We start from the raw sequence: 23,070 nt of genomic DNA, 5'->3' as shown, positions 1-23,070 counted from the left end.
TTCCCTTTCATTCTTAAATTTGAAAAAAATGCCTAGACTTTTTAATTTTTATGGTTTTTCAACCCTTTTTGGATTTTGATTTTCATCAACTTGGATGACTTATAAGATCATTAAACACCTTGTTTTCTACCAAAGATGAAGACAAAATTACGCATGCAAATGCTTAGGCTATGTACATATTTTTCATGAGAGGCATTTTCAATATGACTGAGAGGGAAGGACGAGGATGGTTTAAAATTTCATACCTACATACTACCGAGCATGAGGGAAACATTTTTACACCCGAAAAATAACATGTTTTCACTCATGAAAAAAAATTGGTCTCCTATTCAATTTTTTCCAAAAAAAAAAAAAACAACTTGAATAACCAAAACAGCTACGAGAGCAAAACATTTCAAATGAAGAAGAAAAAAAACAACAAAAAGTGACCTTCTGGCAATTATTGGCAAAAAAATTATACATTTCCCAAACTTTTATCAAAAAAGTGAGACTATTTCGCTAATTTTTGGTAATGAAGCAAGATTTTGGCAATTATTGCAAAAATCAGCTTTTTCTAACCAAATTTTGGCAAAAAAAACGACACTTTTCAGCAGCAATTGAGAAAAAATTGAGGTTTGCAAAAACACGATCATTTTCAGTAATATAATCGGCAACAAAGCGATTCTTTTCAACATTTTTTTTAGCAAAAAAGTGAGAATTTTTAGAAATTTTCGGAATTTCTAGGTAAAAAGGCAAAATTTTTTCAAACATTCGGAAAAATCGAGAAGTTTTGTAAATTTTTGGCAAAAAAGCAAAGACTTCTTGAAAATTACTGGCAAAGAAGAGTGACACTGTTTTGCAATTATTTATCAAAATAAGTCAGATTTTTCTGCAAATTTTTGGTAACAATGTGACTTTTTTGGAAAATATTGACAAAAATCGAGAATTCGCGAGACTTTGACAATTTTAGCAAAAAAGCAAGACATTTTCACGATTTTTGAAATAAAAAGTGAAACATTGATTTTTTTTTTTGCAAATAAGTGACAATTTTTAATAATTGAGACTTTTTGCTACTTTTGACAGAAAACGAGACTTCATTTTTCAAAAAGTAAGGCCAAGATTTGGAAAAATTGACTTCTTGAAAATTTTTTCTCAAAAAACTCCAAATGACTGCCAATTTTAAAAATGAATTATTCGCAGCATTGCAAGATGTGATGATTTGTCCATGCTTCTTATTTTGGAAGTTCCGTTATTTTCCGCTTCCACTCCCAAAAGTCACCAGATTTCATTAGAAAACTACTCAAATAATCATTTTTTGAATTTCCTCCAAGTCCAAAAAAAGATAGTGGAGACCGTAGAAGCCCCTCAAAGTTGAAGTGAATCAAACCCTCCAGTCTTCCAAGAAATTTGCTACCCTTTGTGCAGAGCTTCCTACAAAAGAAAAAAATTCACTGGTCCTCTGAGCAATATTGGTTCTCTTTTGCACAAATCTTCAAAATAAAATTAAAATCGGTGAATATTCCTCAGAGGATTCAAATTTTTAAGTAAAAATCCCCTAAATAATCCTCTTTTTAAAAAGTCCCTCCTCCCACAATAAAAATTGAAAATTTTTCTTTATTCAACTTTTTTGATTTTTTTGGGAGGACTACAGTTGAAAATCCAAGGGTGATGTTTTCATGTAAAGGAGATTATTTTATTCTGAGGAATTCTGATGCAGAGACTGAGAATTTTTGAATACTTTTTTCCATCGGGTAAAATTTTTTAAATTTTTTTCAACTTTGAGAGGTCCCCTTAACATTCATTTTTCAGACATTTTTCTTTTCATAAAAACCAAGAACTTTGAAGGGAGGGGGAATGCTGAAAAGTTTTTCAGAAATACACAAATAAAGACCACTTTAGCCACTTGAACAGCTAGTGATTTTGAAGACTAATTTTTGAACCATGGTGACTGACTAAAGACTCACATGTACTTAAAGTCGATACAGTAAAGTAAGTACGGATATTTTGAAAAAATCATAATCACAAGTTTGATCAAAACGTTACAGAAACGTTAAGAAATCGTTGACATTGAAATAATACACATTTTAAAAAAAGATCATGAAAATTGATAAAAAATTGGCAAAAATGATGAAAATATTGTTAAAAAGAAAAAAAATATGTAGTTGAATTTTATTTTATATTTTTTAAATCTGTGATCAATGTTTTTGGATGTACTTTGATATTAAAATACTTTTTCAACATTTTTCGACTTTTTTTTTCAATTTTTATTTCATTACAGAAAAATGTTTCAATTTTTTGAAATTTTCAGCAAAACGAAGCCATTTTTCATTTTGTCAGATTAATTGATTTTTTACATTTTCACTTTTCATTTTCATTTTTTGTTTTTCAAAATATTTCTTTAATTTTTTCATGTGTTCCATATCATTCGTAGATCTTGGAAGAATCCAGAAATGCGCAAGGAACTTCAAAATTATCTGAAATCACCATCAACTGATTCGAGAAGTCGATATAATAGGTAGAAATCAAATTCAGCTTTTCAAATCAGGGTGTTCATGAACGACGAAATCTAGAAGTCGAAAATGAGCTGAATTTCATTTTGAATTCTTTTTGTGGCAATTTCCCAAGAACTGAAAAATTCAAAAAACCGCTCCGACTTATCACCTTTCAATTCAAGAGGTCGAAAATAGCATAGAAATTAAATTTTATCCTTCTTCATCAATTTAATCGAAATTTGACTTTTTTAACGGAAAATATGTTCATATGTAGTACGTAATTCCCTCAACTTTCAAGTTTCAAAAATCGGTGCTTTTCAGTCGTACTCCTGACCTTAGGCGACCACATATGTAATTAAAATTTTTGGACTCTCAATGAGAAAAAAAATGCTGGCAATGCATGAAAAGTTGAAATGAGATGAAAAATCATCAATTCGACATAATTCAATTCAAAAGTAAGCGAATGTTTTAATTTTTCATGGTACCTACAATGCCACAAATTCGATATCTTGGGATTTTTTTATTTTGAGAAGTATTGAAATTTCATGATTGAACTGGTGATAAACCATTCTATTCACGATATAAAAATTGGACTTGAAAAAAAAAACTGTCAAATGCATGCTTATCCCCCCCCCCTGGATAGATTTCTCTTCTACGCACTAGAAAATAGTAGATAAAACTATAGCTACGTAATATCACACTAACACTTACCCGACAAATAAGTATTATGAGAAGAGTTAATGAAATAATGAGCCAATGGTTGATCCATATCATCACTTAAATCTAATTTTGAGCCAGTCATAATTGGATTGTCTTCGCTCATGAGGTATCTGAGGAAACCGTCGAAGCTCAAATGACCATGTTCCGCGTACTTTCGGTCTCGTTCGTGTTCCGCGATTAAATCCTTCGCTCGAGACGCGTTCGCGTACGGATGTAAAATTTCATTCAGTCTTGGATCTCGTTGAACCTTATTAATAAAATTAACAAACTGCGCGATCGACATAAATTTATCATTTCGTTCGCCGCAGCTCGCACACCTGTGTCCAAAACAAAAAAAAACACAAACAAATTAATAAACAATAAAACGCGATATTTGACATGTTGTGTGCGTGCACATTAGGTATAGGTAAGTAATACGTAAATGACAACGAGGGTTATTTATAGTGTGGGAGTTGTAAATCTACATACGAGTAAAAAGCAAGGTAAAAGGTATAGGTACATTTATTCAAAAACGTGTTAAAATTTTAATACTCGGCGTTTATAAACAACAACGGCGCGAAGATACAATTTCAATTCTTTTTTTCCTCCTATGCCTATATATGCGGCATGGTGGCCGTCCAAAGCGACGTCCTTTCGCTTATAATCGCAATTACGCTAACGGCGCTTTAATAATTGTTTCGGTCGCGCTAATTAAAAGCTTACCGGATTAAAAACTTTTCGTAGCGCGTTACAATTTTCTCGTGCTTGTTATTTCGGTCGTGTGAAAAATTAAATACCGGCCCGTCCGTAGCCGCGTTTTATATTAAAACACACCGCCGCCGATTAGCACGACTCGTATACCATAAATTAAAGACCAGCAGGCGAAAAACACCCGCCAGGTAAACGGCATGAAAAACTTTCGCTACTGCAGATACCACCAACTAATGCTTCGTCTTAGGTAAAGCCACCACTACCATAAGCAAGTACCTATTTCTAGTACATACAATATACATTGGGCGTACTTACAAATTTTCGAATATTTTCTCCACTTCTGTTCTCAGCACTAAATTTTGGTAAAACGTCAGAAAATGTTCGAAAGTAAAATTCGCCGGATTCAGGACGTCAGTCTGAAATCAAATAAATTACACGAATTAGTACAGTTAATGCAACGTAAGTAAGTCTGCTTCAACTCGCACCAGCAAATAATTCTCGAAGAAGTTCTAACGCTAATTGATTACTGAGCAAAATGTTTAGATAGATGGACTTGAGCCATGAAAAGGACAGAAGAAAAATATAGAAAGAAAAATCCAACTTCCAAGTTGATCACTCCTCTCGCCTCCTCACCTTTACAAGCTTCGGTAACGTCCATCTTCTTAGTTTTCAATTTTCAGACATTTGAGTAGGTGCCTAGTGCCTACCTAATTCTAATAAAGAGTTCAGAAAATGAAGAATAGTTGCAATTTAGTAGAGTAAGCAATCAATTTTCACAAATATGTAAGTGGTAAAAATTGAGCAATTTTTTTCTGCTAAATTGATGAATTTTCAATTATTTCTAGCGAACGACAAATTCACAACTGCAATAAATCATCCTCAAACGATGAATGATTAAGTTGCAAATGTTAATCAATTATTGTTGGAAACGATAAATCAATGTGAATTCCTTTGCGAACATTTCGAATAATCTCAATTGTGAATTTCAGAATTGATTGTCGATTAGCCCTTTGTTTTGTTCCAGTTCAGCGCCTAATCTGAAGAATGCAATGTTTTCATTTTTCCGGCATATAGCACGTACTAAGAACACCGATTTATCGTAGTGTAAACAATTTTAATTCATATACGGCACTCTTTGAAAAATGTACGCCTCGAAAAAATCTTTTCTTTGAACAAGCTAAATTTTGAAGAACGTCAGTTTTCAAAAATTGAAAGACACTTGAAGCTTGTAAAAAAAGTGTTCTCTGATTGGCCAAAATAGGTAGAAAAATATCTATTTGTCGATAAAAATACTCCCCCCTCTCCCCTATTCCGGAAAATACGTAACTTTTTTTATCAAAAAAAAAATCATTGGAATCCGAAAATTAAATTTACCAGTTTGAAGGCAAATCAAGTCTCACAGAAGTATCTAGTCTAAACAGTTGTGATTTTCATAATTTTTTATCTTCCTGAAAAACAGAAATCTTTCACGAATAAACTTCCCAATGATTCAGATTAAACTCAAGCCCATTCTTTAAAAGCAGGAGTCAGAAAGTTAAGCTTTTAAGTCTTAACTGAAAATCATTTCCGGAATGCTTTTTAACTAATCTCAAAAAAATCAAAATCCGAAAAAATGAAGAAAAATAAGAACGAATTTTATTATTTTTTTTGCTATGAGTGTGATTTTCATCAACTTTTTTTATGAAATATGTCAGAAAGAGGTCAAAATAAGACAACTGAATAAATTCAAATTTTTTTTGCTGTTTGGAATTGAAAATTGAATTTTTTCGAATTTTGATTTTTTTGAGGTGAGTTCATTTCATCGAGTGAAGGGGTTTTCAACTTTTTCAACGGATACGTAAAAATAGGGATCAACAGGGTCAACTTCACCAGTCACACCTTTTTTTTATGTTTTAAATCAAAAAATCGCATTTTTTCGCAAACTTTCAATTTTTTAAAATCAACTTTGCAACATGGTACCATCCAAATTTTTCAATATGTTGTTCAGCATGAAAAGTTGCCCATATTGCATTTTTTTCATAATTTTTGAGAGTGGGAACGATATGAAAACTACGTTTTGAAACTTTTTGAGCTAATTTTTCGTACGAAAAAAATGGCAACACTGATTTTTATGATATCACCAAAAGGCCGTTCAAAATCCCTAACTATTGGAAAAAGTGCTATTTTGGCAGGTATCGGTTATCGAGTAATTCACTGCTGAAATGGATGATATTTTAAGTCCACTGAGAACGTTGACACCACCTAGCACCCTAGCAGCCTTTGAAAAGGGGCTAGAGGGCTGCGATTTGCGTCATTGGTCATCCCTTCAGAAGGTTTTTCCGCAAGAGAAATTTCAAAAAAATCGCCGACCGAGTTGACGAGGAATGACCCTCATACTTCATCATAACCGTCCTCATTTTTCAAGATTTCTTCAGGAGAGCAAAAAATGATTTGCTGAATTTTCAAACGTGCTAATGTCGAATTTCAACTCATTTCTTCGAAAGAAATATCCTAAAGCACACAATACCCCCCCCCCCAATAACACAATTTTCAATTATATGAAATTTGGGGCCTTACTGCGGAGATGACATGATTGTATCAAAACATTAAATCGAAATTCCATATGAGCACCTCTGAAAACCCAACAAACCGCAAGTCACACGATTTTTTCAATTTTTTTAAAATATAAGACCTTATTACGAAGTGAAAGAGGTTCGTATCAAAAAATTATGCTAAAATTCAAAAACATAATTTTTGAAATGCAACATACCATAGGTACATCGCGAGATTTTACCAATTTTTTTTTTTGAAATTTTGAAAATAATTGAGGAGCACAGGAGGCCCATATTGAAAAAAAAATACGTGGAAATTCGAAATCAGCCCCTCTAAAAATCACACAAAATGCAGGTCAAGCGAATTTTTCAATTTTTTTTCAATTTCAAGATCTCATTGTGAAGTTTTAGGGGTACTTGTGACAAAAAATTGAGCGAAAATCTGCAATAAAAACATTTTGAAAACCTACCAAACCATGAGTCACAAAAAAATGTCAATTTTTTTGAAATTTTGGGACGGGTTGAAGAGCTTAGGGGGCTCATGCATCAAAAAAGTAAATTAAAATTCGAAATCAGCACCTCTGGAAACCCTACAAAACACAAGTCACGTGAATTTTAAATTTTTTTTCAAAAAGTTGATGCCTCATTGTGAAGATTTAGGAGACTGCATAAAAAAGATTGACCGAAAATTCAAAATCAGCGCATTTGGAAATCCAAAAAACCTCAGGTAAGACTAATTTTTCACTTTTTAGCCAAATTTTTGTAATTTTGAATTTAGGGCTGATTGTAAAGCCAAATGGGCTCATACATACAAAAAAAATGATGTGAAATTTGACATCAGCTTTATCGAAAACATACCTACGTACATAATAAACGATAATTATGCTGAATGATTTTTAATGATTTTCAGAAGTTCGCCAAAATTGAGGGCAATGAATTAAAAATTGAGCATTTGTAGAAAAATCACCTTTGAACTTTCAAATTTTCAAAGAATAGGTACATATGTACTTTCAAATCTCCTTTCAACGCTTCTGAAAACATTGTAGGATCCGAGTGGCTCGTATAATAAAATCAGGCAAAAATTCTAAATCAGCATAGAGATATTTAAAAACCCAACAAACCATAGGTTACACGAATCTTTCAATTTTTTTTTTTTTTGAATTTTGAGGGCTCATTCTGGAGTTTTGAAGACTCATATCATATCAAAAAAGTAAGTTGAAATTTGAAATCAGCGCTATCAAAAAAACAAAAAACGGTTTAACCAATGATTACCAACTTTGTTCAAAAGTTGACCAAAATTAAAGGAGGGGGAAGAGGGTATCTTCAAAGTATCGAAATTCTGGAACGAAACATAATTATTCAGATCAATTTTACGAGTGAAGATGGACACATTGAATTTTTTCCAAATTTTTTAGTGATAGCCTCCTGTGGATTTAGTGTAAATTTGAATATTGAGTTTTCGTAAAAAAGTTCAGCCTTCAATTTTTTTTTTAAATTGAATTTACTTTCAACATTTTTCAAAAGTTTGCAAACATATTCACTCCAGTTTGAATAGTTTTTTTTTTTCAGTTTGAAAAAAAAATGAAACTATACAAAAACATTGAAACCCCCTCTCTCATCCACTCAGGGATCCGGAGTGAAATCAGAGTTGTTCTGAGCCCACAAGAGAATTTCAAATCAAATCGGAAGACCGAAGGCCAGAAATACGAGTACTCGTCATACTATTGCGTATTTACGGCAAACTGGTTAGGCAACTTATTCAACATCGTTGTTACACAGGATTTCACATTCGAATGGGCGATACTCCCTCCCCCTCCTCATTCGTCTTCAATGGGGAATTGGAAATACTCGTACATATGTGCCAAGCTTATTTAAAAATCTGAAGTTTTTCCTCGCATTATTTTAAACATCGACATTTTTGGAAAAAATTCTCAGTTGTAGAGGGAGGGACGTAGAAATTATGGTGGTTCTGAAACACATGAAAAAATAATTTTACTCGAAATCGGAAAACCTGAGGTCAGAAGTGGTTTTGTCTTAATATGAAGGGGATTTTTTTCTCGATATTACGACGTTTCGTGAAAATACTCAACCCGGCGATATTATTCATTTTTTCTAAACTCTTTCGTCCTTAAAAATATGGATTGGGTACGATGTAACTTGAATCGAAATCCTTTTCAAATAAACGGTTCGACGGATAATTCAAACTAGGTGCTTTAAAAGTGTGAAAAATATTTCGCAATTTTTCGGTCGGTCGTCCTTCGAAAAAAAAAGCAATGCCAACGATCGCATGACTATGATACGCGAAAGCAAATCAACACGCAAATAAACAACAAATCGCTTACTTTTCCGCAATTATGGCCGGATAATTCCAAAGCTCTCTCGATCTTCTTCCTTTCTTCTTTATTTTGGGTGAACATTTTAAACACACTGAAAACAGAAAAGAAAAAACAAACGTTTCATTACCTATATGCAATCGAGTTCGATACGTCAGCTGCTAAAAAAGAGAGAAAAAAAAACGTGATGAAAAAATGATCGAAACGAGCGTACTCGTATATACCTGGGATTCGGGTAGGTAGGTATATGGTATGGGGAAAAAAGACACATAAATCTTACATTATTTGATTATACCTGATGTAACGAGCGGTTAATTCGATGGTTCGACACGTCGTTAATATAATCACGTATCAGATATACTCGTCTGGCACGCGATAGACAAATTAATTTTTTAATTAACGCCTACACGGTCGTGTGAACACGCCGCCTTTCGCGTCGTTCCAGTCCGGCAAACCACCACTACGGCTATTAGCCGGCAACGACGAACGGGGCGAATATTGTAAAAGCACACGCACACAATCGACCGTAAAAGATCTCGTGTATAAAAGTAATTTGCCGACACACGCGTCGAAAATCGTTTAAACCATTCAATTATCACCGTAACTTTTTCTCGGTACTTGTAATCATAATAACGCCTTCGCCGCAATTGCTTTACACACACAACGTGGCCAGAAAGTGGTGGTGAAAAAAAAGCAGCGTCGAACGAAAGAAAGAAAAAAGTTATCCCAAGTCGAATGCAAAAATTCACAGCACGAAACTTTCCAACAACTTTTCGCCCAATAAATGAGATTCGCGCGTACTTGGCGTTCGCGCGAGATCCCAATAACGAGATTTTTTAACGTGCTCTCTCGCTCTCTCATTCGTCGACCAAAAATACTCTCGTACAAGGTCCAAAGTAATTTCAAGCTTTTCCATCAAATGTACGAGACAACCATTCGTTTCATAATGCCTTCCTCGTCTGTTTTTCTTCCCTTCGCTACTTCTCTCGTCTTCTTTTTTGCTTCTTGGCGTGTTCAACTTACACTTTTTCCCCTTCGAACTATCGTCAATTTTTTTTCTCTCAACCTGCTGGAAAAGCTGACGCGTCAAATATCTACTCTTCTCTTATTGTAGCTCTCGAACAAATGTCAATGTAGTCGTCTCAAATTGTCCAATTACAATGTACTCGTAATTTCAATTGTCATTACCACGGATAATTTTTTTCGCAGTCTTCTTGGCGACTATCTTGTGTTTTTATGCTAAAAGCTTTCCGACGTGAAAATTTCGTACACCACCTGACCCGATGACCTTGTGAAAAACACCTCGATATGTGTGGGTAGCGCGGGAGCGACCATCGCGGTGAAAATACGAGAAAACAGGAGCGAATGTTTAAGTAAATTTACATGTCGCCAGTTTACAAAAATTTATTCATAATTCTCAAGAATTTTATACGCGTCGACGACATTATTATTCGCTAGCTTGGAGATGTTTCATAGTGAGTGAGGATGAAGCAGTGTGCAGACTGCAGAGTTAAGGTAAAATTCTATACTAAAATGATACAGAAAGAAATGAAAATTTTCCATTTTAATTTAACAATTCAGAAGTTTTCCGAGCTCGGTGAAATATTCGCAGCTTTTTGAGAACTAGAAGACAGTTCATTGATAGAAATTATTACATTTAACAGAATTAAAATGGCAGGGATGTCAGAGTTAAACCGGAATTCCAAAACCTGACAGTATAAAATTTCCAACTCTGGCTGTTATAGCACTGTTCCCCCGAGTGTAAAATATCTTGAAAAATACAGTTTGGCCCTTCTTCCAAAACACTATCGAGCTTATTTCAAAATCAAACCAGAATCCCCAAGTTTGTGAACAAACTTTACAGAGTGTGTTAATCAGTGCTTCGAAAGGTGAATTATGCTTCAAGTTGGGTACTTAATTAAGAAATATTTCAGCCAAACATAAAGATGTTATTTTCGAGATATCATTTCTGGCACAATTCTGAAGCTTCTTCCAAAATTGCGCCAAAATTTCAAAATTCGTGAATTTATTTTTTTGGAACGTTTCAACTGGCGATGGCGTTTCAGATGAGAAATTTTGTACGCGTATCAAAATGCAAACACAATTTGGCTAAGCATAGATTATCTCGGGATCGTTCTCAGCAACGCTTCAAATATTCAATGCTCGAAAGCAATCCCCCTCCCCAAATAAAAATCTTTGAGAACCAAAAGGTTTTAAAAAAATAACGAAACGCGATAAAACATTTTAATGCAGAAAAAAAATCACCAAAAAACCACAATATTACAAATTGAAAGTTTTGATTCTGGTTTTTAATTTTGAAAAACTTGAGCTATTTTGAAGATGAAAAAGCGACACTTTTTGAGAATTTTTAACAAGAAAATGAGATTTTTGCCATTTCTGACAAAAAAAAACAACAATTTCTGGCAAAATAAAGCGAGATTACACTTTGATAACTGTACCAATAGGAAAGACTTTTTGGCAATTCATGGCAAAAAAAGCAAGACTTGAACAATTTTTGAAAAAAAGTGAGACTTTTTGAATTTTTTTTGGCAAACGAGAATTTATAGCAATTTACAATTTTTCAAAAAGCAGGACTTTTTGGGAATTACGCATTGACAAAAAAATATAATACTTTTTGGTAAAAAAATATGACTCTAGATTATTACATAAAATCTATCGTAATCAAAATCCTATATTTTAGAAAATAATTATTGTGATCTACTTAAATTTATTCGAGATATTAAGTACAATGATTTAATTTAAGATGTATATTTACTGATACCAAGTTACTTATGTATCTAATACCTTGTGACTGTTTAAACAATATGCATATTATTTAAAAAAAATAAATAAATGAGGCTTGGATGATTTTTGAACAACGTGAAAATCTTCATTCAACAATTTTGTAATTTTAAAGGCAGAATTTTTTTCAAAAAAACAAAAATTGGACCATTTTAATAAAATTAGCAGCTTTTGGGAATTATTGACAAACAAATTATTTTTTTTCAATCAGTGAGACTTTTTTACATTTTTTAGGGAAAAATATGACATTTCTTGATAATTTTTGGCAAAATATTTCGAGTAAAAAAAGTTGGATTTTTGGGATCATTCAGAATTTTTCGCAACAAAGACCAAAATTTTTGTCAATTTTTGAAAAAGCGAAAATTTTTGACAAATTTTGACAAAACGCAACACTGACAATTTCAGCAAAAAGCAGGACATCATCACAATTTGGATATACTCGTAATTAGCATTTCCTCGAAAACATACCATTCGATATATCACTCGACTTTTCACGATTTTTCAAAATTTTGCCTCTTTTTGGGGCACAGAGAGACATTGTGGAGTGGGACCCAAAAAAATAAGTTCATATTTGTGCTTGGAGACCTCAAAAACATTCCATTTTGATATATCACTCGACTTTTTGGTGATTTTTTCAAAATTTTGGCCCCCTTGTTAGGACACAGAGGGACATTGGGGGATGGGACACAAAAAATAACTTCATATTCGTACTCAGCGACCTCGAAAACATACCATTCGATATATCAGCCGACTTTTCACGATTTATCAAAATTTTAACCCCCTTTTTGGGGCACAGAGGCGCTTTGAGGAGTTGGACCCAGAAAATAAGTTGGTATTCGTATTCAGCGACCTCGAAAACATACTATTCGATATATTGCATGTCCAGATTCGTTTTTCAAATACATATAAATGATTCAGTTGTGTGTTACTTGAAAAACCAAGCATCCCCCACCAACCCCTTGGTAGGGATGAAGACCAATCGATGGTGGTGTGATTAATAGTTAGGTGAGTAGACTTTGTAAAAAAAATTTGAGCGGAAACGAATGATATTAAGTGGTAACTTTGATCAATTTATTGAACCGACTTTTTTTGAAACACCTACTCTTTCCACCCCTTTTTTTAGACACCCCTCTTGAGGGACGGGAATCGAGCGTAGTATCAGATTGTCGAGAATTTGAAGGGGAACATTTTTAGTCGTGGTAGTTTTTCTCGTAAACCTAATATTTTCGGAGTAAATCGCAAAAAACGTAAATCGGAACCGGTTTTAGTCCCCTAAAAAAATTAGCTCCAGGGATAGGAGGTTCGGTTTTTTTTTTGTAGTTCCATTTTGATCGATTTTTCATGTTTTACTAATTTCTGTAATATTTTGAACAGTCCATTTTAGAAATTTTCTGACCAATTTTCAAACAAATCATCATTTGTACGAACTTTTATGATAAATCAATCGAAAGCATTGCCTAATTTGAACTTCTCTCATGGGAACCAAAATTTACATAGAGGTATTGCATTTCGATATAAATTAAAAAGTTATTTCCTCCTCCTTCGCCGTCTCCCTAGAATTCGATTACCTCCATTATAAACTTTTTTCCAACTACAAAGAGCGAATCTATTATTCTGTTAGTCCTCCCTGTTCTTTTTTTTTTTTTTTTTTTTTTACAAATCCCAATTCGCAAACGTAATAAAGAAGTAAAACGAAATTACGGTTTAATCGAGAGGGAAATCGTCGAGCATTGAAAATACTTTTAGGATTTTTGTTGTTCTTAACTTTGATGTTAATTGCAATAGTAAATAGGTTATAGAGCTTTAACCATTTTCAGAAAAACTTTTATCAACTTCTATACTAGAAACTATTGCATGAAAACTTCTAAGCCAATTCAAAAAAATCACTATAAAAATATATCGACAATTCTACAAATTATGCAACGAGAGGCTATTTTTCATATTCAAAAAATAGATACTTAAAAGGAAAGGAACAGAAATACGTAGAAAACTAAAAACACATTTAAAAATAAGTTTGAAAATCGAATCAAGCAATCAGAGACGACTTTAATATTGAACGAAAGTGTAAGGAAAAGAGCAGAGACACAAATAGAAATCAAAATATAAAAAAATTCAATAAAGCTACAACACAAGTATGACATAGATTCAATTTTAAGCACATCGACCGTCGACGTGAGAACACGATCATGATTCGTGGTCTCATTCTCACGCCAACTAGCGAATACATATTTCATCATCCGAAAATTTTTCCAACTTTTTACCGCCGACCCTATAAAACAATTTCGAAATTCGTAAAACCTTTTTTAAAAACTTCACAACGCTATTGTAAAATAATTCGTAAATGTTCCTCCAGCGGGCAAATTTTTGTCTGAGCCAAGTTTTTAGGTAAAATTGCACTCCGTTGTTGATCTTTCATCGCTTCAACATTCTTTTAGTTTTTCAAAGTACCTATACACGAAATAATGGCGAAACCTACGAATAAAAGTACAGATGGAACAAAAAAAATTCTCAGACAGTCGAATAAAAATTCTTCAACTGTTACGAAAATTTTTACTTTACGGTATGGACTGGACTGCCTACTTGATATTTCATACCATAATCCGAGCCGTCATCCAAGTTGAAAATTTTCTCACTACGAGTTATGAATTTTTCAACGATGAAATTTCATTACCACGTCAGAAATATAAGACATTAATGAATTCTTCATCTCTCTCCCTCTGCTCGAGTCGACGTCGTGTTACTTTTGGCGGCGAAACGAAGCGAAGCGAAGAAAGAAAAATATTCGTTAATTTTGCAAAATCTAATAATACGTGCAGTTTCGACGAATTAAACGTGAACATTTTTTTTTTCACCTTTGAAAATCAATTTCTACGTAGATATACTCTCGAGAAAATTCGAGTGAATTGAAATGTACTGCTTGCGTTTCGCACATAGACACCTACGCTGCTCCTATGCCGCACGGGTATCTTTATAATCTTCTAATTTACGACCCTTTTCTCGTACATGTGTATGCGATTTAAAACGGCTAATTACAAATTATCGATTTTAGTCTTCACATTTCGCACATACGAATAATATGTACCATACGAAAAGGGATAAATATAAATCCGCAAAAGGCCTCATTTTGTTCGCCACGTTCTGTACAACAAAGTACCTAGAACCTCGACGTTTGACCGCGTATATTACATGCACAAATATTCGTATACATACGGTATATATTGCCAAAACCACAACATGTATATAGTTACAGTTATGTACGTAGATGTACCTCACGTCATAAGCATTTTACAAAAAAACTTAGCCCATTTCAAAACTGTACAGCCGCATGAAATCCGATATACTCATACATCAGACATATTAAGAGGGTCGGAGGCAAGCACCGGGACAACTAACATCGTAAAATATTTTATAATTTAGAAAACAAATGAAAAATACTGAAAAACTTTTATTATACGTAGTAGCTTTCACATAGGGTGAAACAAATTTCCATATGAGTTCGCGAATTACCCTGGTGTACCATTTTTTTATATTTAAATTATACGAGTTTGTTTTTTTTTCAGTTTTTGTTCTTGTTTTCAAAGCCAATTCGTAGTATACGAGTTTTACATTATATTTTTTCTCTGCCAATCGACCTAAACGTTTACTGTTACGTATCGTACACTTTTTCAAAACCCAATTACGTGTTCATAAAAAAAAAACGCCTCCGCCTCTGTCAGACAAACCGCGGAAGAGAGTAAAGGAAAAAAGCCAAACGAGCTATAACAGTTTCTAAGTCAGTGAAAAATTCGCTTTTAACTTTTTCGCTAAATTTTAAACGATAAAAAATTTCCAATTACAAATACGCGATGGAAAATAAGGAAAAAAGTCTCTCTAAATTGGTTCAAAGGTAAGAACTATACGTAAAAATACACGCCGGGAAGGAAACTCTCCTAACCTCACCGCCAGCATCGTCACCACATAGGTACTGTATATACAGTATGTCTTGAAAGTTCTTTCTTACGTCATTCAGTAATTTTCAAGTTGATAGGGAGCAAAGCGATTCTGATTGTAAAGGTTTCTCAAAAAGTGACATTACTGTTTCTACAAATTTCACTGGCTCTCCAGTCAATTTCACTAATTCTTTCAGTACTACAATTCTCACATTGAGTCTTTAAGGGTATAAGATGGTAGAATCCACACCTTTATCAAATTGAACGAAATGCACCCAATAACACATCTCCAATTTTTTTTATATATGTAGATCTCTCCCACCCCAATCTGAATTGAATTATATTATGCTCAATGCTCATTTACGTTTTAAAAAAGTTATGACCAGAAATGAAAAATTTTCAACAAAAAAATTTTACGAACCTAAATTTTCATATTTTATTTCAATTTTTCCAATTTTGAGAAGCTCCATAAAACGAGATCAATTGTTTGGATTCCAAGGAGTTTTTTTTTTGCCACAGAAATGGGAAATTTTTAAAAATTGCTTGCCAATCTTTGATTTATTCCTGCAGTTTTCTTGATTTTTTTCAACTTTAGAGGGCCGAATACCTCTACTTCATCACGATTTTCGCGAACCAGTTTCATTTTAGATGTCTTTGGTTCAACTGTAGGTATTTTGTTGTTGTTTTGAATTTGTTTATATCTCTTAGTTTTTTGCATGTAGCGGACGAACCGTACGTCCTAGTGAAAATCTGATGAGGGTGATCTCAAAGAAAATTAAATTCTCTACAATTTTGTTGATATGCAATTTTTCTAGAATGCTCTGTTTGTGAGCTACACCTCTGCAAAGTTTCCACTGAGCGGAAGCTACTGTGTCAATCACGCTCAAATTTTCACCATAGGTTAAGAACCCTTATGGGAACCTACATAATAAATTTGATCCATATTGGTTAATTAGAAGGTGAGTAACAGCTGGTCAAAGTTGACATTGTGAAAAACGCATTCTGACTTACCCCCGTGCACCTTACTTTAAAAAGATTCTGCCACAAAAATAAAAATTGAGATGCTTCCAGACACAAGTAGTTTTTTTAGGATTAAAGACCAAAAATAATTTTTGTAGTTGCCAAGTAAGTATAAACAATAACTATCCTAGCCTCCAGGAACAACTTTGGGTGAGTTTTGTCCAAATTGGCAAAAGTTTGGATTTCGCCATCTACTTAATTCTTCGAGTGAGATTTTAGTGGATGACAAAAAAGGGCGTTAGCATGAGCCAGGGTTGTTATACCATACCACGGTATAAACCGTGGTAAACTGGCATACCAAAAAAAAATTGTGGTACCAGGATTGGTACATGGTATTGGTAAAATTTACTTGTGGTATTGGAATCAGTAGGTATATGGTATCGGTATTGTTGAATTGTGGTAGTGGGGATTGGTATATGATATCGGTATAGATAAATAGTGGTATTGGTATTGGTATTTGGTATTCGGTATCTATGATTTTGGTATTGGTATTGGTATTTGGTATTTGGTACCCTCATTATAGAACTTGGTATCCGGTATTGGTACACTGGGAAACATCCAATTTTTCCCAGTACATGGTATTGGTATACTGGGAGGATGAACCATTTTTTATTAGTATCTCCTGGTATTGGGAATACCATCCCAATACCGCGGCAAATCCCCAATTTTTGGGTATCCGGTCCGGTAATAGTGAGGCAAATATATATTTTTTTCTTCAAAAATCAGTGATTTGGGGTGGAGAGGGATCCTCTAGATGACGAAAATTCAATAAAAACGTACAAATAGAAGCACCTTTTGTTTGCAAACCAATTTTTTTTTTTAAATTTTCACTCTAGCATCTCTAGCAATAATTTTACCAGAATTTTTATGAAATAACTACTAGTACAAAATCTACTTAAAAATCTTGTATTGTCTTTTATCCCCTCTTGAGTGAAATACAAGCCCCATACACCCTTCAAAAATTCCAAAATATCAGAAAAAATTTTTTTTTTGAACATTACATTATGGATACCGGTAAAATACTGGTAAATTACGCGGTATTGGTATGCAGCAATTAATATCTGATACTGGTATTTGGTAATGAGTATACCATATTGAGTTTCTGGTATTGGTATGTGGTATTGGGTACTTGGTATTCATGTTCCCTGCATTGGTATTATTGGTATTTGGTATTTGGTATCTATGATTTTGCCATTGGTATTGGTACTTGGTATTTGGTACTCTCATTACAGAACTTGGTATGCGGTATTAGTAAACTGGGAAAAATTCAATTGTTCCCAGTATACAGTACATACTGGTATAACTGGTGAGGCATACCAGTTCCCATCAGTAACTGCTGGTATTGAGAATACCGCCCCAATACCAGGACAAATCCCTGGTATTTTGGTATCCGGTAATACCAGTATAACAACCCTGGCATGAGCTGCAAGAGATAGATGGAATAGAAGTGGTACAAAGTTTTGTTTATTGAGGCTCCCTAACAGGGATGTTAACTGGTTTTTAACCTTAACCAAAATTCGGGAAATAAGTCAAATAACTGGAAAAAATGGTAAAAAATCACATAACCTTGTTTGAAAAAAATTCTTGTATTTAAATCTGAGTAACCTTAACCAATAACCTTAACCTTTATTCCAAAATTTTATTACCTTAACTGTAACCTTGACCTCAAAAATTGCCGTTAAAAACCAGTTATAATATAATATATAATTACAAATTTTTTTCCATTTTTTTCACCTTCTGGTTTTTGTAGAGCAGTCAATAGTGTTTTGTTTTTGTTTAAAATTTTATTCATTTTCACAAATTTCAACAGTTCTGACTTTTGAGCAAAGATTTGATCAATTTTGCTTGAATTTTGTAACATTGAAGCAATCATTGGAGATTTTCACACCAATTTTGATGTTTTTGTAAATTTTTGCAAAATGTTTAGATTAATTTACAACAGTTATCATGATCTGTTTTTTTTTTAGTGTTTTGAGATATTTCATCAGATTTTGGTTGTTTCAATTTCATTTCAACGATATTTTGAGCAATTTTTCAATGTTTTTCTCAATTTTGTCAATTACTCGGCAAGAAAATGATTTTGCAGCTTTATGGCAATAAATCAAGACTTTTTGGAAATTGTGACATTACAGTGAGAATGTTTAGTGATTACTGGCAAAAAAACAAGATTTCAACAATTTATAAATTTGTGTCATTCTGTAGGTAATGGGCCCATTTGGTCGCTTTTACTTATCGAGATAATCATGTTTTAAGTGAAAAAGTCGAGAGAATCGGTAATCAAGGTTTTGATGGATTTCAATGTAGAACATATCCGACTATTGCAGTATTGCGTGTTAAAGTATCAAGGCCGCAGGTGCGCCCCAAGCGGAGAAAAACGGAACTAAAGTTTTTCTAAGAAGGGCCCATCTGGTCGATTTTGCTTTTTTGCGGTAAATTCGCTTCTAAAAAAATACCCTCCGAATTATACTGCACCTAGTCGCCGGTGGCAACATGTATACCACTCAAAAACACAATTTTGCTAACTGCAGCGGTAGCTGCGTGGCAATAGTGATGGCTTACGGAACCAGAGGTATGGGTTCAAATCATACTCCGGTAAAAATTTTTGAAAATTTTTTTACGATTTTTATTTTTACAAGTTGAATTTTGACCGAAAATGTAATTTAATCATTTTTTTCTGCTTCTGAACAGAGTAATGAATTTTAATGCAAAATTTCAATTAATTAAATCATTGTTTTTCAGACTTAAAATGTTCATAAACATGAAAAGATTGAGTAAAAAAATCTCTATTGCAGGTGGGTAGTAATATTTGACATCAGAAACAATAATCTTCAATTTTAGGTATGATGGTTTTGAAATTTACACGAAATTTCAGCTTTTTTCAGAAAAAAAACTTTGAAGGCGATTTTCTCAAAATTTGAGCTTTTCAAATTTTCAATTAGGGATTTTTTTGGAGTTTTTTTTTGCACTTTTTAGGCTTCTATCCAGCTCATATGATTGCTCCGGAGGTCTACTTCACCTCCCCCCCCACCCATAACTTAATAGTTAATTTCGACCAAATGGGCCCATTACCTGCGGAATGACACATTTAAGCATAACACAGAGCTAATTCGAAAATTTTTGAAAAAAATTGAAATTTTTTAATACTTCTTTGCAATTTTTTGGGGGGAAATTTAAACTTTGTGCAAAAGAGTAACATTTTTGATTTAATTTTTAGCAAAAAAGTGAAACTTTTCAGAAATTTTTAACAGAAAAGTGAGACTTTTTGGTGATTTTTCATATATTAGCCTTGAAAATTCCAAGTTTTAAACATTTGTCTCCATAAAAAAAACCGTAACCTTGACCCAAATTAACCGAAAAAATTCCATCAGAAATCTGTACCCGTAACTTTTATTTATCTATCAATTTTTACCAAAACTGTAACCGAATAATCAACATGGAAAAAAATGTAACCTTTAACCGTAACTGAAATCTTTTTCATTAAGGTTAGCATCCCAGCTCCCTAATAATCAACAATGGAGGTTCAGAAGATGAGATAAGAAGACATGCATTGATTGCAAAAACAGCAGTAAGAAAACTCAATCAAATCTGGAAAAGCCATGGAATCGTCAAGAGAACAAAACTAAAGGTTGTAAAAACAAGTAGCAACAGTGCAAACGGTACAATTCGATGAAGAAAAGAACGAATATGTTGTCATTCAACATCCACAAGAAGACTTACAAATGAGCAGGTAGCAATATGCAACATGTTAAACACCATATTCCCTGATGATACAGACGATTTCGACGTTCAAACTATCACAGCTGTTGTTCAAATGATAACAGCAAAAGCTTCATCAGACGAAAACGATGAAGAAGACATGGAATCAGGAAACGAAAGTCACTAGGTAGCTCGAGGTGTACGTATATGGAATTCGCCAAAATGGCTGATATTTGAATTGACCACCTCAAAGTAAAAAATGAATCAAAATTTCAGTAGCCTTTATATAAATTTCCAGGTAGATTTTCAAGTTCCCAAAAATTTTGCACGAACAAAATACATAATTAATTTCGTACTGGTCACACTTTTCCTTAATTTTTATTGGGTTACAAAACCTTTTAACCACATTTAAAGTGAATTTCGAGAAAATTTCATCAAACTTTAATATCGTTTTAACCACTTCTGAGTATATAAATTCCGCATCCGCAGGTACAAGACATACTAAAACGACGACGTTTTTGAAAAAAAAAAAGATCGCGAAAAAGTAAATGAGGAAAAAAAGGCGAACGTAGTCGTAATGCTAAGACGATTTAACTCCTACAGAGCAAAAACTTGATACTTTCGAATAGCGAATTACGTTTCAGAGGCTCGTTTTCGCTTTTCATTTTGCTCGTTGTGCGTGTAAAAAGTAAAAACCTTATACTACGGCCGGTAAACATCGAAATAAAATTCTACTTCAAATAATTAATCGCGAGAAAACTTTTTAATATATCTGGCTATATAAAGTTGACCGAAAGAGAGAACCAGAAGCAGAGAGGACGTTAGACGAGGGTAAAATCCTCCTCTGGGAAACCACGCTGCAGCATGGATGAGAAAAATATGCTATCGAGATATTTCGGCTTCGGCGGCGCGGCCGCGGCCGGTGGTAAAATCGTACACGGTGCGGCGTATGGTAGGAGCATCTAATAGCGAAGCAGTAGTAAAATAAACTTTAAGCTTTGTCGCTTTCGCTCGTCCTATCGCCGTCGTAATGGTGATTGAATAAAGTATAAACCATACCCTTGAGGCGAATTTACAGCGATTTAAAATTTCTTCTTTATCGTTCCAGTGGTATCTAACGTCGGTCGTGTGTGTATTACAGTGTATACTGTCTAGTATACGTAATAATGTGCCTATATTTACCTCTACCTTTATATTTATATATACCTATAGTAGGTATACGAAGTACGTGTAAATGTAAGGTTTACACACATTTTACACCGGGACCGGCGTTTATTAGGCCACGACACCATTCGTTATTTAACACGTCGCTGAGGGAAAACCATTAAAATCATTTATCGAAAGTGTATCCAGCAGTATATCTAAAACATAGACCCTTCTCATCCCTATATATTACCTCGATTCCTTTACCTCTCCATTCCTCTTTCCCTCTGTCTCTAATGTATAAAGTAACGTCAAATGTACCAGTATTTATACTATATACTACGAAGGTACTTTGTAGTATACTAAATAAGCTCTACTATACCTCTTCTTGGTAAATACACAGCGTACTATGGGTATATACGATTACCAACATATATGTCGTATATACCATACGTATAATTACAAATACACCTCCACCTTCACAATTTTCATCCCTCTTCTACGAACATAAAATATTACCGACGTGGATGAGTGTTGTATCATTACCGCCATATGCCATCTCTCTCATACATTAGCTCAGCTCTCTCGTCTACTGCTTTAGTAGGTATAGAAGGTACATGGATATCAATTTGTAAATTAATAATTAACCCACGTTTCGTGCTTGTGTATTCGTGTATATGGGTAATTTTACTCATGTATATAGAAGCACATTTCACAGCGACATACACGAATAGGTAGGTACATTACATTTCCGCATAAATAGGTACATGATGTGCAATGCAAGCACCAAGTAGGAATATACATCGGTAAGTAACTAGGAGAAACCACTCCCATCATTATCGTCACCTTCAATTTGTAAAAGAAATAGCACTGTCTTTCTTCCTGCCTGTGGCCGATTGAACCACCAAAGAAGCCCCCCCCCCAAATTGAGTCTCTTTCACATTACCTTTTCTAACAGTATTAAATTCGTATTCGATTCAGAAGTTTGTGAGTAATTTCAAGTGGAGTGCCGGAAAGAACTATGATTTTGCTATCTGTTTCACATTTTAATTTTTTGATGATTTTGATGAGTAAGTAATTTTTTTCAATTTAAAAAAAATAGAACGATGCTGAAATTTTTATATGCTGGTAATAAGGGATGCTTTGTTTTTTCGCAGATTTTTGAAATATTATGGAACAAAAATGTCTAAAAAAGAACCGAAAGACTGGCTTGTGTAAAAATGATGAATAAAAATCGTTTTTCTTGTTTGTCTTATGCATTTATTTCAATTTTTACAAGTACCCCATAAATATAAACCAACCTGCAACTTTTTAGTAATAAATTTACTACAGTTTTCTCCAAAAAAAAAAATTCAAAAAATCATAAAAAAGAGTAAATACTTGTTGAATTTTTTTTTAAAATTCATTTTACTGTAATTTTTACTAATAGTCATATTACCTGCAACTTTTTAAAATGGTCAATTTTGAACTTTTTTTCAAAAATTCATTAAAAATGGTAAAAATAATTTTTCACGACCACAATTCTTTCCACCGATAGATAAGTAAATGTTTGAACTTTTTAATATCATCAAAATTTTAATTTTTCATCAATTTCTCTACAATTAAAAATAGTTTTGTACCTCATTATAACAAGCATTTATCCTATGTACATATCTTGTCCAATCATTCAGAGAAATGGTCTTCCCTGAATTTTTCATGGTTTTCCAGACCAGTTTTCTCATTTTTTTCAAAATTT

The 23,070-nt window shown here is 33.4% G+C and overlaps 1 protein-coding gene across 1 annotated transcript in view; it reads right to left on the bottom strand.

Moving 5' to 3' along the window:
- The window catches only part of Plc21C (Phospholipase C at 21C), a 117,057-nt gene that overhangs the window by 19,438 nt on the left and 74,549 nt on the right, over window positions 1-23,070 (bottom strand). Inside the window, exons 6-8 of the mRNA XM_065357900.1 lie at window positions 8,755-8,839; window positions 4,197-4,297; window positions 3,183-3,508 (exon numbers count right to left, since the gene is read on the bottom strand). Coding sequence (XP_065213972.1) covers window positions 3,183-3,508; window positions 4,197-4,297; window positions 8,755-8,839 — 512 coding nt within the window. The remainder of the gene's footprint in view (window positions 1-3,182; window positions 3,509-4,196; window positions 4,298-8,754; window positions 8,840-23,070) is intronic.

The sequence above is a fragment of the Planococcus citri genome, chromosome 3, assembly GCF_950023065.1.
Source record: "Planococcus citri chromosome 3, ihPlaCitr1.1, whole genome shotgun sequence".
Lineage (NCBI taxonomy): Eukaryota > Metazoa > Arthropoda > Insecta > Hemiptera > Pseudococcidae > Planococcus > Planococcus citri.
This window is presented reverse-complemented; position numbering and strand designations above follow the sequence as displayed.